We start from the raw sequence: 13,097 nt of genomic DNA on the forward strand, positions 1-13,097 counted from the left end.
AAGGTTTCATTTTGAAGCTATATAATAATTTCAGGTATATAACCTGTCTTTGGAAAATAAAAAAAATATATATTTATGTTTTCTTTTAGCCCAAATTAAGTTTCTTTGCAATTTTATGTAGTTTAGGTCGCACGTTTAGAATCATTCAAGCTTGACATTACCGATTTTGTTTGTTGAATGATTCGTATCTCAAACAAGTGTTTTTAACTGAGATATTCGATCAACAAGGTAATCCTAATCTTACTTTTCCTTGAGTAATTTCTTACCATTTTGAGGTTTTTAGATATATTTATATCTAAACCGCTTATTCTTCAATAATATTCTTAGATCAAATTTCCAAGAGTTTAAATCATTAAGAATGAAATTAATTAAATTGTTTCCGGGGTCGGGTTTTCATATCCAAAGCATTTATTGGGTTCTTAAATTCAAATGGCTAGGGTTACCATGTCATATTATATAGGTGGCCTAGCTTCATAGGACTCGAGGGCAGGTCATATTATTGGGTTAGCCAATTCTCTCTCTTTTCTTCGACTCTTTTTCTGCTTCCCTAAGTCTTTATGTTCTCGATTTTGCACGTCTCTCTCTTTATTGCATGAAGCACCAAACCATCGTTTCATTGAATGTGCATCTCTACCTTAGATCCTTGATCGATGATCTCCTATGCATGGTTGTTGACATTGTAGCCAAATCCATCGTAACACCACCAAACACGAACGACACAATAAGGAAGCTAAGTTTTCACCAAATCTCACACGTGAAGAATGAGAGAATGCTCGAGGAATTAAGCCAGTTCAACGCATTTCCAAGGGGTTCGATATATTTGGACCAATTCACATTTGATTCCTATGGACTCAATTGGTTCAATCTAGTTTAATATGATTTATTCTAATTTAGGTTATATACATACGAAAGTGGGGCATATAGAACTATACATACATACATATGTATATATATATATATACCCCGAACATATGAGTGATTTCTAAAGTGGTGTGTGTATCCTACAACTGCAAACCTAATTCATTACTACCTAATTCGATCTAAGTAATTCGACTCGATTCATGGCCCTCCAACTCGGTTTGCTGTCCTTCGTTTAATTATACTACCCTTTTGACCAGTTTTTCTCCCCTTTGGCCGATTCAACCCTTTATACCTCTATTCTGACCCAGTCGACCTCAATTTAGGTCATTATTCTCTCCAAGTTAAGCAGTTGCATAATAGATTTCAATTATAGTCGATTAACGGCACTTAGGCATGCTTAAATAGGAAACTAATCGTAATAGGATGGTCTTGTGTATTTCCATGACAATTGTGGATATTTTAGAAGACCATTGAAGTACACGAGAAATCCAGATAACTTCAAATCAAGGTTTAAATCAAAATACACTGTGTATTTCTAACATGAATTGTAATATGCATGATATGTGTTATGACCCTAAGATTTCCAGTAGAATTGTGACGTTGATGATATATGTGAATCATGTCATGATATGGTGATCTGAAGTCAACTATAACGTACAAACGAAATTATAATATTAAATGAATAGTCATCATAATGATTATATCATGAGTTGTATTATACATTCTTATTTAATGGGACCTCATGCATATGTACGTTCCCGAGAAATGAAGTTTAGAAAACTTTGCAATATGGCCATGAGGGAGAGTGGCGATATGACCTCCCGTCATTTTAATGATGATATGATTACAGTTATGATTTGTAAACATGCCAATCTGGCTACGAGGAATAGTGATGATATGACCCGTGTTTAGTGATGATATGGTCACATTATGGCAATATGGCCAATAAAGGAAAGTTACGAGGTCAAAGAACGTTTTAAAAATAAAAAACATTTAATATTGTAGCAAGAACTCTACCTTTGTTAAAACCGTAGTTTACATGCGTCTTTGGTGTATTCCAAAAACGTAACGTAACACCACTAAATTAGCTTGTACGAGCCAGAGAATTTTCATCCAATAATATATTTGATATTTAATATATTATGATATAATACGTTAATCATACTCATATTTATATTTGGTAAAATATCTCATTCAAATTTTAAATTTATATTTTTCTTTAATATAACTCATATTTATTAATTATTTTAATATTTAATTTATTAAATATAGTTTTCTATTTTTTGATTAATATATTAAATATTAATTATATATTTTTTTCTCTTTATATTTAATACATATAATATATTAAATAATAATTTAAATACTTAAATTAAATATAGTTTTCTCGTTTTCTATTTAATATAATATAATATGAGCTATAAGGAAACTTTTTGGACCTACAGATTATAAGCTCCAATTATAAAAAATAATTAATTAATTAATTTTTTTAGATCCTTAAGGAGTTGTTCTTAGTTACAATTGGGTCAGAAGTCTATGTAATTACATCTTATACCTTAATAACATTGATTCTCTAATAAATAATTTGTAGATTCAACGATAAATCAAGTCTCTCGGGCCAACGAGAGAGTGGGCCCCATTGTTTAAGTACCAAAATCAACACTCAAGAACTACTCATCTACTTATTGTTGGATTTTTTTGGCCCTTAATCTCATGTTAATTAATTAATTAATTGATGTTTTGATGATAACAAACCTAGTCTCAATTATTAACTATTTTCAGTGTTTTGAACTGTCCACAGTATAAGGTTGGGAATTACGATTTCAACGACTTTTCAATTACTTAAATCAGAGCTAAAACGAAGAAATTACCGTTGAGACAACATACTCGACATGATGATGTGGCAACAAAATCAAAATGATGGACAAATCAAAGATCAAAGTATGACACTTATAATGTTGGAAGACCGATCCAACAATTATCATATATGGAAAGGAAAAAATTCCATCTGTGTCGTTATGTTCCTAGCTCCCTATTTGGTCAAATCCCGAAAATGGGAGGTATATTGAATTGGCTACAAGAGTCATTCTCATCTATGCCAATGAAAGACAAGCTCTCATATGCAGAAATTCATAACTCACTCAAGATTAAGATCAAGTCGTATATGATCATCCTATGAAAATTAATTTTCTCAATTAAGAGATTTTGAAAGAGAGATTTAAATATTTTGTGGTTCAATCTTACAAATTCATCAGGAACGATTTTGATCAAATAATTTGTAACAATTACAAAACGGGTCATATCAATCATGTTTAGGCATTCAACAGATTACACTAATACCTTTGGATTTTCATACCATAGATAATATTAAATTACAAATAAAATAATTAAAACTATTATTAAAAATTAAATAATTAATTACGACACCTTATGGCATAAAACATAATAGATATTATGTTATGTTCTCTTTTAAATGTGTTGTTTTCCTCTAGATCACGAACAAAAATGCTTGAATGATTGAATTTTATTCTCTCTAAAATACTTAAATAGATGGTTTAACATGTGTAGCATTGTACTGCAATAATTGGATGAGAAATGATATTTGATAACTCTCCAAAAGTACAGTTATATCTGTTGGATGATGAAAGTCCCATATCGGCTAATTTAGGGAATGATCATGGGTTTATAAGTGAGGAATACTAACTTCATTGGCATGAGGTCTTTTGGGAAAACCCAAAGCAAAGCCATGAGAGCTTATGCTCAAAGTAGACAATATCATACCATTGTGAAGAGTACTCTTTTTACAGTTAATTTTGCATGCTCCATTTATTCTAACACTACTAGAAATTTTAATCCACATCATCAATCCACGTACGTCATTGACTACCAAATTAGACACATCCTAGGTGGACCATACTTTTTTGGGAATGGAAATTTTAATCCACATCATCAATCCACGTACGTCATTGACTACCAGATTAGACACATCCTAGGTGGACCATACTTTTTTGGGAATGGAAATTTTAATCCACATCATCAATCCACGTACGTCATTGACTACCAGATTAGACACATCCTAGGTGGACCATTTTATACTTTCACAGTCATAAATGAGAAGAAACAAACATTATATAAGGAAAGGGCTACCTAAAAAAGGGGAGGAGCCACACTTTAGAAAGCATATTTTCGAATTAGAAAGGAGTAGAAAACATTATAAAAGCTTGATTAGAGCAAGAAGGTGGATGTGAGAGCTCAAGGGAAAGAAATTTGCTCACAATGCATCTCAGAGGACCTGAGAGTTACATTGGCCACAATGCATCTCATGGACGATGCAAAAGTATGATGGCGTTAGAAGGTGAATGATATCCAAAATAGATCATGCACCATAAACTCATGAGAAGATCATTGATGGAATTGATGCAATTGACCCTCCCCGGAATGGGTTGCCAATCAAAGAACTGATGTTTAGGGTTGACTCCTTAGAAGAAAGAGCCACACGATCGAACAGCTCGGAATGTGAAGGTAGCTCTGAGAGCTGTATCACACACATGGAAGGATATCTGGCTTTCACCCAGGAGACCCGGGTTCAATTCCTGGCAATGGAATTTTATTTTCTTATTTTTTTTGTTTTATAGTTCCAGAGGCACTATAATGGACTAGTTCAATAGTATCTTAGATTGAAAAGACTTTTATGAACTTTGTACTTTTGTTCGTGTTATGTTATAGATATTTAGTTCAAGCTCAACAAGTGGGGTTGTTGCTAAGAGTGCTTCCAATTCAAGTCTATGACACAATAGACTGGGACACATGAGCATCAAAGGAATGAAGATGTTGACTGCGAAAGGAGCTTTAGTAGGCTTAAAATCTGTTGATATAGGTCTTTGTGAGAGCTGTGTAATGGGCAAACATAAACGAGTTAGTTTCACAAAGCCTGCCAGAGAACCGAAGAAAGTGCGGTTGGAAATGGTCCATACAGACGTTTGGGGACCATCTCCAGTTTCATCACTTGGTGGATCAAGGTTCTACATCACCTTCATCGATGACTTCAACAAGAAGGTATGAGTTTACTTTCTGAAACATAAGTTAAATGTGTTTGCCACCTTCAAGGAGTGGAAAGCTGAAGTTGAAAATCAGACCGACTTGAAGATCAAATGCCTGAGGTTTGACAATGGAGGAGAATACAACAAATCAAAGTTTAAAACATTTTATGCAGCTGAGGGAAGTAGATTAATAAGAATTCCCGGTAAGGCAAGACAAAATGGTATTGCAGAAAGGATAACAAAACATTGAATGAACGAGCAACAAGCATGAGGATTCATTATGGAATACCAAAGACATTTTGGGCTGATGTTGTGAACACAACAACATATTTGATTAATAGAGAGTCGTCAGTACCCTTGAAGTTCAAATTGCCAGAAGAAGTATGGACAAGAAAAGAACTCAAGTACTCTCACTTGAGAACTTTTGGTTGTACTGCGTATGTTCATATTGATCCAAAGAAGAGAGAGAAGCTTGATGCTAAGGCTGTGAAATGCTACTTCATAGGCTATGGCTTTGACATGTTCGACTACAGATTTTGGGATGACAAGAATAGAAAAATCCTAAGACACTGCGATGTGACCTTTGATGAAAATGTCTTGTACAAGGACAAAAAGAAGATAAGCTCGGAGACTACGAAGCAAGTGGGAGGTGAGCTTGAGTGGCAGGAAAATTCACCCAGTGATGTTACAACAAAAGCTCAAGAAACTCCTGATCCTGTTGCTGAAGAACTAGACGTGGAGTAAGTTACACCTGAGCAGGTGTTGAGGAGATCATCCAGAACTATCAGAGCACTAGATAGATATTCACCCTCATTACATTATTTGTTGCTAACTGACGAAGGAGAACCAAAGTCCTTTGATGAGGCCCTACAAGTGGAAGATTCAACCAAGTGGGAGCAAGCCATGGATGATGAGATGGGCTCACTTGAAAAGAATAATGTGTGGGTGCTGACTAAGTTACCTATAGGAAAGAGAGCTCTATTAAACAAATGGGTGTTCAAAATCAAGACTGAACCATATGGCAGAAAGAGGTTTAAGGCTCGGTTAGTAGTTAAAGAATATTCACAAAGAAAAGGCATTGATTATGCTGAGATTTTTTCTCCTGTTGTGAAATGAACTACTATTCGAATTTTGCTGAGTATTGTTGCGTCATAGAATTTTCACCTTGAGCAAATGGATGTAAAAACGACGTTTTAACATGGAGATTTCGATAAGGAGATCTATATGCAACAACCAGAAGAGTTTGTCGCTTCAGGCAAGGAGCACAAGGTGTGTAAGCTCAATAAGAACTTGTATGGACTGAGACAAGCACCGAGACAATGGTACAAGAAATTTGACTCCTCATGTGTAAGAGTGGTTTCCAAAGAAGTGACAAGGATCAATGTTGTTACCTCAAGAAATACACTGATTCTTATGTGTTTCTACTCTTGTATGTGGATGATATACTGATTGTTGGATCAAGTATGAGGGAGACAAACCGCTTGAAGGCAAGCTTGTCTTCAATATTTGAGATGAAAGATTTGGGTGTAGCGAAACAGATTCTTGGAATGAGGATTTCTCGAGATAGATATGCTGGCACATTAAATCTATCCCAAGAGTAGTACATTGAGAAGGTGTTGTCCAAATTCAATATGAATGATGCTAAACCCAGGACTACCCCCTTGACAAATCGTATTAAATTGTCAAAGGAGCAATCTCTCAAGACAGTTGAAGAACGTGAGCACATGACATCAGTTTCGTACGCTTCTACAGTTGGGAGTTTGATGTATGCTATGGTCTGCATTAGACCTGATATAACACATGCAGTGGGAGTTGTTAGCAAGTACGTGGCAAATCCAGGGAAAGAACATTGGGAAGCTGTGAAGTGGCTTCTGAGATATTTGAGAGGTACATCTAATACTTCACTCTTCACTCTGTTATGGCAATGGCAAAGTAATTCTGCAAGGTTTTGTGGATGTTGATCTAAGTGGAGATGTAGACTCTAGCAAGAACACATCTAGATATATGTACACTATAGATGGAATAGCAGTGAGTTGGATGTTCAAGCTTCAGAGATGCGTTGCTCTTTCATCTACCGAAGCTGAATATGGGGCAATAGCTGAAGCTGGAAAGAAGATGATATGGATGACAGACTATCTAGAAGAATTAGGCATGAAGCAGTGCAAGAAAATTCTTTATACAGATAGTTAGAGTAGCATATAGTTGGTGAAAAACTCAGTCTATCATTCAAGGACAAAACACATTAGAAGGCGATACCATTTCACTCGTAGGTTAGTGGAAGAAGATGATATGTGTTTGAAGAAGATAAAGGGTGCAAAGAATTCGGCAGACATGTTAAAAAAATGTGTTGATGTTGGAAAATTGAGGTTATGCAAAGCCTTAATTGGTATGGTGCAATGATCATTTGATAATGAAATTCTTAGTTGATTGGATCAGTCTCCAAGTGGGAGAATTGTTAGGTATGAAGCCTGCTACTTGTTTATAGCTTGGTCAACGGTTATACATAGTAAAACTATATCCAATAAAGCTATATATGGTAAACAGAACCATTATCATCCAGCGGTTAGGATATCTGGCTTTCACCTAGGAGATCCAGGCTTAATTCCCGACAATGAAATTTTATTTGTTTTATAGTTCCAGGCTTAACAAACTGAAAATCCAAGAACCCAAAGCCTTTAATGGGACTGGGATGCGTGGGGTTGAGGTGATTTTAAAGTGATAATCCATTTGAACAGTTACCGGTCCTTTCCAAGGTCTCTCTTGTTGAACGTCATCATGGTTGAGATGAGCACCCAAATGAGTTTGACAATGAGGGTCATAGAGAACCACACCCCAAGCCAAGCTCATGTTGGGCTTAACAAACTGTAAATCCAAGAACCCAAAACCTTCAATGGGAACCGAGTGCTAAAGAATTAGACTTTATTTTCTCGTTGCTCTCTATTTATCTCTAGCAGTTGAATTTTGTTTAAAACTCACTTAATTTCCAGTAACAAAAGTAACCAAAAAAGAGGTTCTCTTTAGAATCGATAATCTACTTATTACTTACTACTTGATATAGTTTATACTTTCACTTGTTCTTATGAATTTTACACAATTTTACTATATACATTCGCGAGCGATCACACATACCATTGAGAAATGCATCGACTAGGAGCTTATAGTCGCCAATGGAATCGAGAAAGAGGAGAGAGAACAACATTTGTAGTTGCATGTAACTCACAACCGAATATGCTTGCTACACATAAATCTCGTAGTAGTAGTCCAACGCCCGAAGGTGTTTGTTGAAGGCGATCGACAAAAGTTTGAGATCAATTACCTCGGTAAAGTGGTCGTGATATCAATGACCTTGGTGAAGGGAATTATCAATGAGAGGTTGCAGCGAGTGTTTGATCCCTAGTTAGATGAGGGGAAGTAAGACCGTTGCATCGAGAGGGTAACGACCTCGAACAAGCATGCTCAACGATCAAACAAGTGTGTGTGGTTAGCGATGAGAGAAACTGACGATCAACGAGAGAGAAGAGGCAACCAATGTGTAATGACCTAGATCCTCCGCTAGCAGATATTGTCCTCTTTTGGCTTTCCCTTTCGAGTTTCTCCTCAAGGCTTTAAAACGCGCCTGCGAAGCGAGAAAAACATTATATTTATATAGTTGTGTAATTTTATTTAATCCATAGAGAAAATTAAATAAATAAAATAAATTAAAATTAAAATTTAATCCATAGAGAAAAACAAATAATTTAAATTTAAGTGGGGGAAATAAGAACAGCAGTAGTAGTACATGCAGACGCCCGCCCGCTCAAACCCCAAAATCACTTTCCCACACGTGCGACCACAGAAAACGTTATATACACACGTGCCAACCAGTCCATGTCCCACGTCAAAAACCCACTTCTAACGCTCCCTCCACGTGCCCCTTCCTTCACTTGGAAGGCTTAATTTTTTAAATTATTTATTTTCCACCTCAAATTTTTTAGATTTCTATCAATTTTATAAAATTAAAAAATGAATTCCACTCATAATATAAAATTATATATAATTTTTATTAAACAATGAATTCATCTTCTAAATAATAAAAAAATATTTTTAAAGGTCGTGAGAGAATAATAATGTCTTATTTAGTATTTATTAAATAATAAATTTGACATTATTGTATATTTTATGCTGTTTTTTTAATAAAAATAAAATTTTAATTTATAAAATATCTATTTATTTATTTTTAAAATATTTAATTAAAATTTAAAAAGTTATTTTCTACCTAATTAAAAATTATATATAAATATGGTAAGAAAAAAATATTTTTTAAATTAACTTCAAATTTGAGACGGGTTCCGTTTCCATTTAAACTCAATACAATTCGAATAAGTTCATAACATATCTCAACCCGTGTGATGAAATTTTATGGGTCGTCGAGTTTTTTTAACACTTAAGTAAAAATTATATAAAAAATTAAAATAATAATTTATAACAAAATAGAACAATTTTAAAACTAAATAAAATAAATATTAAAATAAATATGTGAAGAAAAAAAAAAAAAAGGAAAAAGTACCGTTCTCTTGACTTTGCATATACTCCTCTTGAGTTTTCAGATCCTATCCCACAGCCCCAAAAAACCCACTCCCTAAAATCTGCTCTTCTTTTTCTCTCTCTCTCTCTTCTCAAACCCACCTGCATTTCTCTTTCTTCTCTAATGGGGTTTCTTTTTTCGCCCTCTTTTCAAGAATGCCATTGAAGGGGTTTTGAAAATCATCGTTTGGTACTCTCCTCTGTTCTTACTCTGCTTGTTTCTGTGCTGAATGAGCGAAAATTTGTTGGGTTTTCGCCCGTTTTTCTGTGGATTACACTCTTTTTTGGGTTTGTTTTTGTTTTGTGTTCTTGGATCTGTGCTGTTTATGAACTCACTTGCTTGCATTTTCATTTTCACTTCAGGGGTTGAGGGATTTTCAGATCTGAAGCTTTTGAAGACTTGACGAAGATTCTCTCCTTTTCTTTAAGGATTTGGGTTTCTCAGGTGAAATTTCAAACCCCTTAAGGTTTTTCTGAAGAATTTGGGGTTTTTTTCATGTTGTATGGCATCTAGAGATCAATTAGTGTTCTTGTACATGATGTGTTTGTTAAAAGTCCTACGGCTTTTTTTAGTTCGGATTTTGAGTGTGTTTAGGTGTGTTTAAAGAAGTTTGTTTTTGGGGTTTTTCAGGTGTGTTTGAAAAATCAATTGAACTGCGATGATGATGCAAAAGCCTCCACCAGAGGATTTCTTACTGAAAGAGACCAATCCCCATCTTGGTGGGGGGAAGGTCACTGGTGACAAACTAGCAAGTACCTATGACCTTGTTGAGCAAATGTATTACCTCTATGTTCGGGTCGTGAAGGCGAAAGACTTGCCCGGGAAAGATATCACGGGTAGCTGCGATCCGTATGTGGAGGTTAAGCTTGGGAATTACAAAGGGACGACTCGGCATTTCGAGAAGAAGTCGAATCCTGAATGGAATCAAGTGTTTGCGTTTTCGAAGGATCGGATTCAGGCTTCGGTGCTTGAGGTGACTGTGAAGGATAGGGATCCTGTGAAGGATGATTTCATGGGGAGAGTTCTTTTTGACTTGAATGAGGTTCCGAGAAGGGTACCGCCCGACAGTCCTTTGGCACCACAATGGTATCGGTTGGATGATAGAAAAGGGGACAAGGTGAAAGGGGAGCTGATGTTGGCTGTTTGGATGGGAACACAAGCAGATGAAGCATTTTCCGAGGCTTGGAATTCAGATGCTGCAACTGTGAGCGGAGCCGAAGGGATTGCGAATATTCGGTCTAAGGTTTATCTTTCTCCTAAGCTTTGGTATTTGAGGGTGAATATCATTGAAGCTCAGGATCTGCAGCCGAGCGATAAGGGTCGGTATCCGGAGGTTTTTGCTAAGGCTATACTTGGAAATCAGGCGTTGAGGACTAGAATATCCCAGTCTAGAACTATCAATCCAATGTGGAATGAGGATTTGATGTTTGTGGCAGCTGAACCATTTGAAGAGCCTTTGATTTTGAGTGTGGAAGACCGGGTTGCACCTAACAAGGATGAGGTCTTGGGACGGTGCGCAATTCCGCTGCAGTATATCGACAGGAGATTGGACCATAGAGCTGTGAACACAAGATGGTTCAATCTCGAGAAACATGTCGTTATTGTTGAAGGGGACAAGAAGAAGGAAATCAAGTTTTCGAGTAGGATTCACTTGAGGATATGTTTGGAAGGTGGCTACCATGTTCTGGATGAGTCAACACATTATAGTAGCGATCTTCGACCAACGGCGAAACAGCTCTGGAAGAACAGCATAGGGGTTTTAGAATTGGGGATTCTGAATGCACAGGGGTTAATGCCGATGAAGATGAAAGACGGGCGTGGAACAACCGATGCATACTGTGTGGCTAAGTATGGGCAGAAGTGGGTTCGAACCAGGACAATCATTGACAGTTTCATTCCCCGGTGGAACGAGCAGTACACTTGGGAGGTTTTTGATCCCTGTACCGTCATTACAATTGGCGTTTTCGACAACTGCCATTTGCAGGGTGGGGAGAAGGCTGGAGGATCGAAAGATGCACGAATAGGGAAGGTAAGAATTCGCCTCTCCACGCTTGAAACCGACCGAGTATATACTCATTCATATCCTCTGCTGGTTCTGCATTCGAGTGGGGTGAAGAAGATGGGCGAAATTCATCTGGCCGTGAGGTTTACATGCTCGTCTTTGTTAAACATGCTGCATATGTATTCACATCCCCTCCTTCCCAAAATGCACTATATTCATCCGTTAACAGTGAGCCAGCTCGATAGTCTTCGGCACCAGGCGACTCAGATCGTGTCGATGAGGCTGAGCCGTGCAGAGCCACCTTTACGAAAAGAGGTTGTCGAGTATATGCTCGACGTAGGCTCCCACATGTGGAGCATGAGAAGAAGCAAGGCGAATTTCTTCAGAATCATGGGAGTTTTCAGTGGACTGATTGCTGTTGGGAAGTGGTTTGATCAGATTTGCAATTGGAGAAACCCAATTACCACTGTTCTTATACACATCTTGTTCATCATCCTTGTCATGTACCCTGAACTCATTCTCCCCACAATTTTCCTCTACCTGTTCCTAATAGGAGTTTGGCACTATAGATGGAGGCCAAGGCACCCTCCTCACATGGACACTCGCCTCTCCCACGCGGACTCCTGTTACCCCGACGAACTGGACGAGGAGTTTGACACCTTCCCTACGTCTCGCCCTGCCGATGTTGTGAGAATGAGGTACGATCGGCTGAGGAGCATCGCAGGGAGGATCCAGACCGTAGTCGGGGACCTAGCAACGCAGGGGGAACGGTTTCAATCTCTACTCAGTTGGCGCGACCCAAGAGCGTCAGCATTGTTTGTGATCTTCTGCCTGGTTGCTGCCATAGTTCTGTATGTTACACCATTCCAAGTCGTGGCGCTTCTTTCAGGGATTTACGTGCTGAGACATCCGAGGTTTCGGTACAAGCTGCCGTCGGTGCCGCTCAACTTCTTCCGGAGGCTGCCAGCCAGAACGGACTGTATGCTATGATGGGATGGGATGGGATTTTGTTTGTTGTTGCTGTATTGGTAAGAAGAAGAAGAAGAAGAAGAAGATGAAGAAGATGAAGGTTTTGTTTTGTGTAATATGAATGATGGGGGCATTTTTTGGGCATTCAAGAGTTAAAATGTGTATGATGATGATGATGGCCTTGGCAGTTTCTATTTATGGATTTGTATTATGTTAAGTATCTTTTCAATACAATTTCAAGTGTTTCTCAACTCTTCTTCTTTTTCTTCAACTTTTCCATTTTGTACATAATGAATGACAAAAACCCATTCATTTTTAAGTTAAGTTTCAATGATACCATTTATAACGGTCCAAGCCTAAGCTCACTTCTAGTCGATATTTTCCTGTTTAAGCTTTTTCTTTCGGACTTCCCCTCAAGCTCGTGTCTACTAAGAAAAAGTTCTATGTTTTGTTCTCCTGATACCATTTATAACGGTCCAAGCCTAAGTTCACTTCTAGTCGATATTGTCCTGTTTAAGCTTTTTCTTTCAGGCTTCCCCTCAAGCTCGTGTCTACTAAGGAAAAGTTCTCGCACTCTTGTAAAAGTGTATGTTTTGTTCTCCCCAACCAATGTAGGATATTACAATATTAGTATGATATCGTCTACTTTGAGTATAAGTAG

General features: G+C 37.2%; 1 protein-coding gene across 2 annotated transcripts; it reads left to right on the top strand.

The window, feature by feature from the left end:
• Positions 1-9,483: 9,483 nt before the first annotated feature.
• Positions 9,484-12,687, top strand: LOC111467163 (FT-interacting protein 1-like). Of its 2 annotated transcripts, XM_023111954.1 has the most exons (4): positions 9,484-9,654; positions 9,828-9,909; positions 10,096-12,456; positions 12,492-12,687. In XM_023111954.1, coding segments are annotated over exons 3-4 (2,334 nt in total). In that variant the 5' UTR covers positions 9,484-9,654; positions 9,828-9,909; positions 10,096-10,123; the 3' UTR covers positions 12,493-12,687. The 2 variants fall into 2 exon arrangements, with proteins under 2 accessions (XP_022967722.1, XP_022967723.1); XM_023111955.1 differs by having other exon boundaries at positions 10,096-12,687.
• The last annotated feature ends 410 nt before the right edge of the window (positions 12,688-13,097 follow it).

The sequence above is a fragment of the Cucurbita maxima genome, unplaced genomic scaffold (assembly GCF_002738345.1).
Source record: "Cucurbita maxima cultivar Rimu unplaced genomic scaffold, Cmax_1.0 Cma_Scf00033, whole genome shotgun sequence".
Taxonomy (NCBI): Eukaryota; Viridiplantae; Streptophyta; class Magnoliopsida; order Cucurbitales; family Cucurbitaceae; genus Cucurbita; species Cucurbita maxima.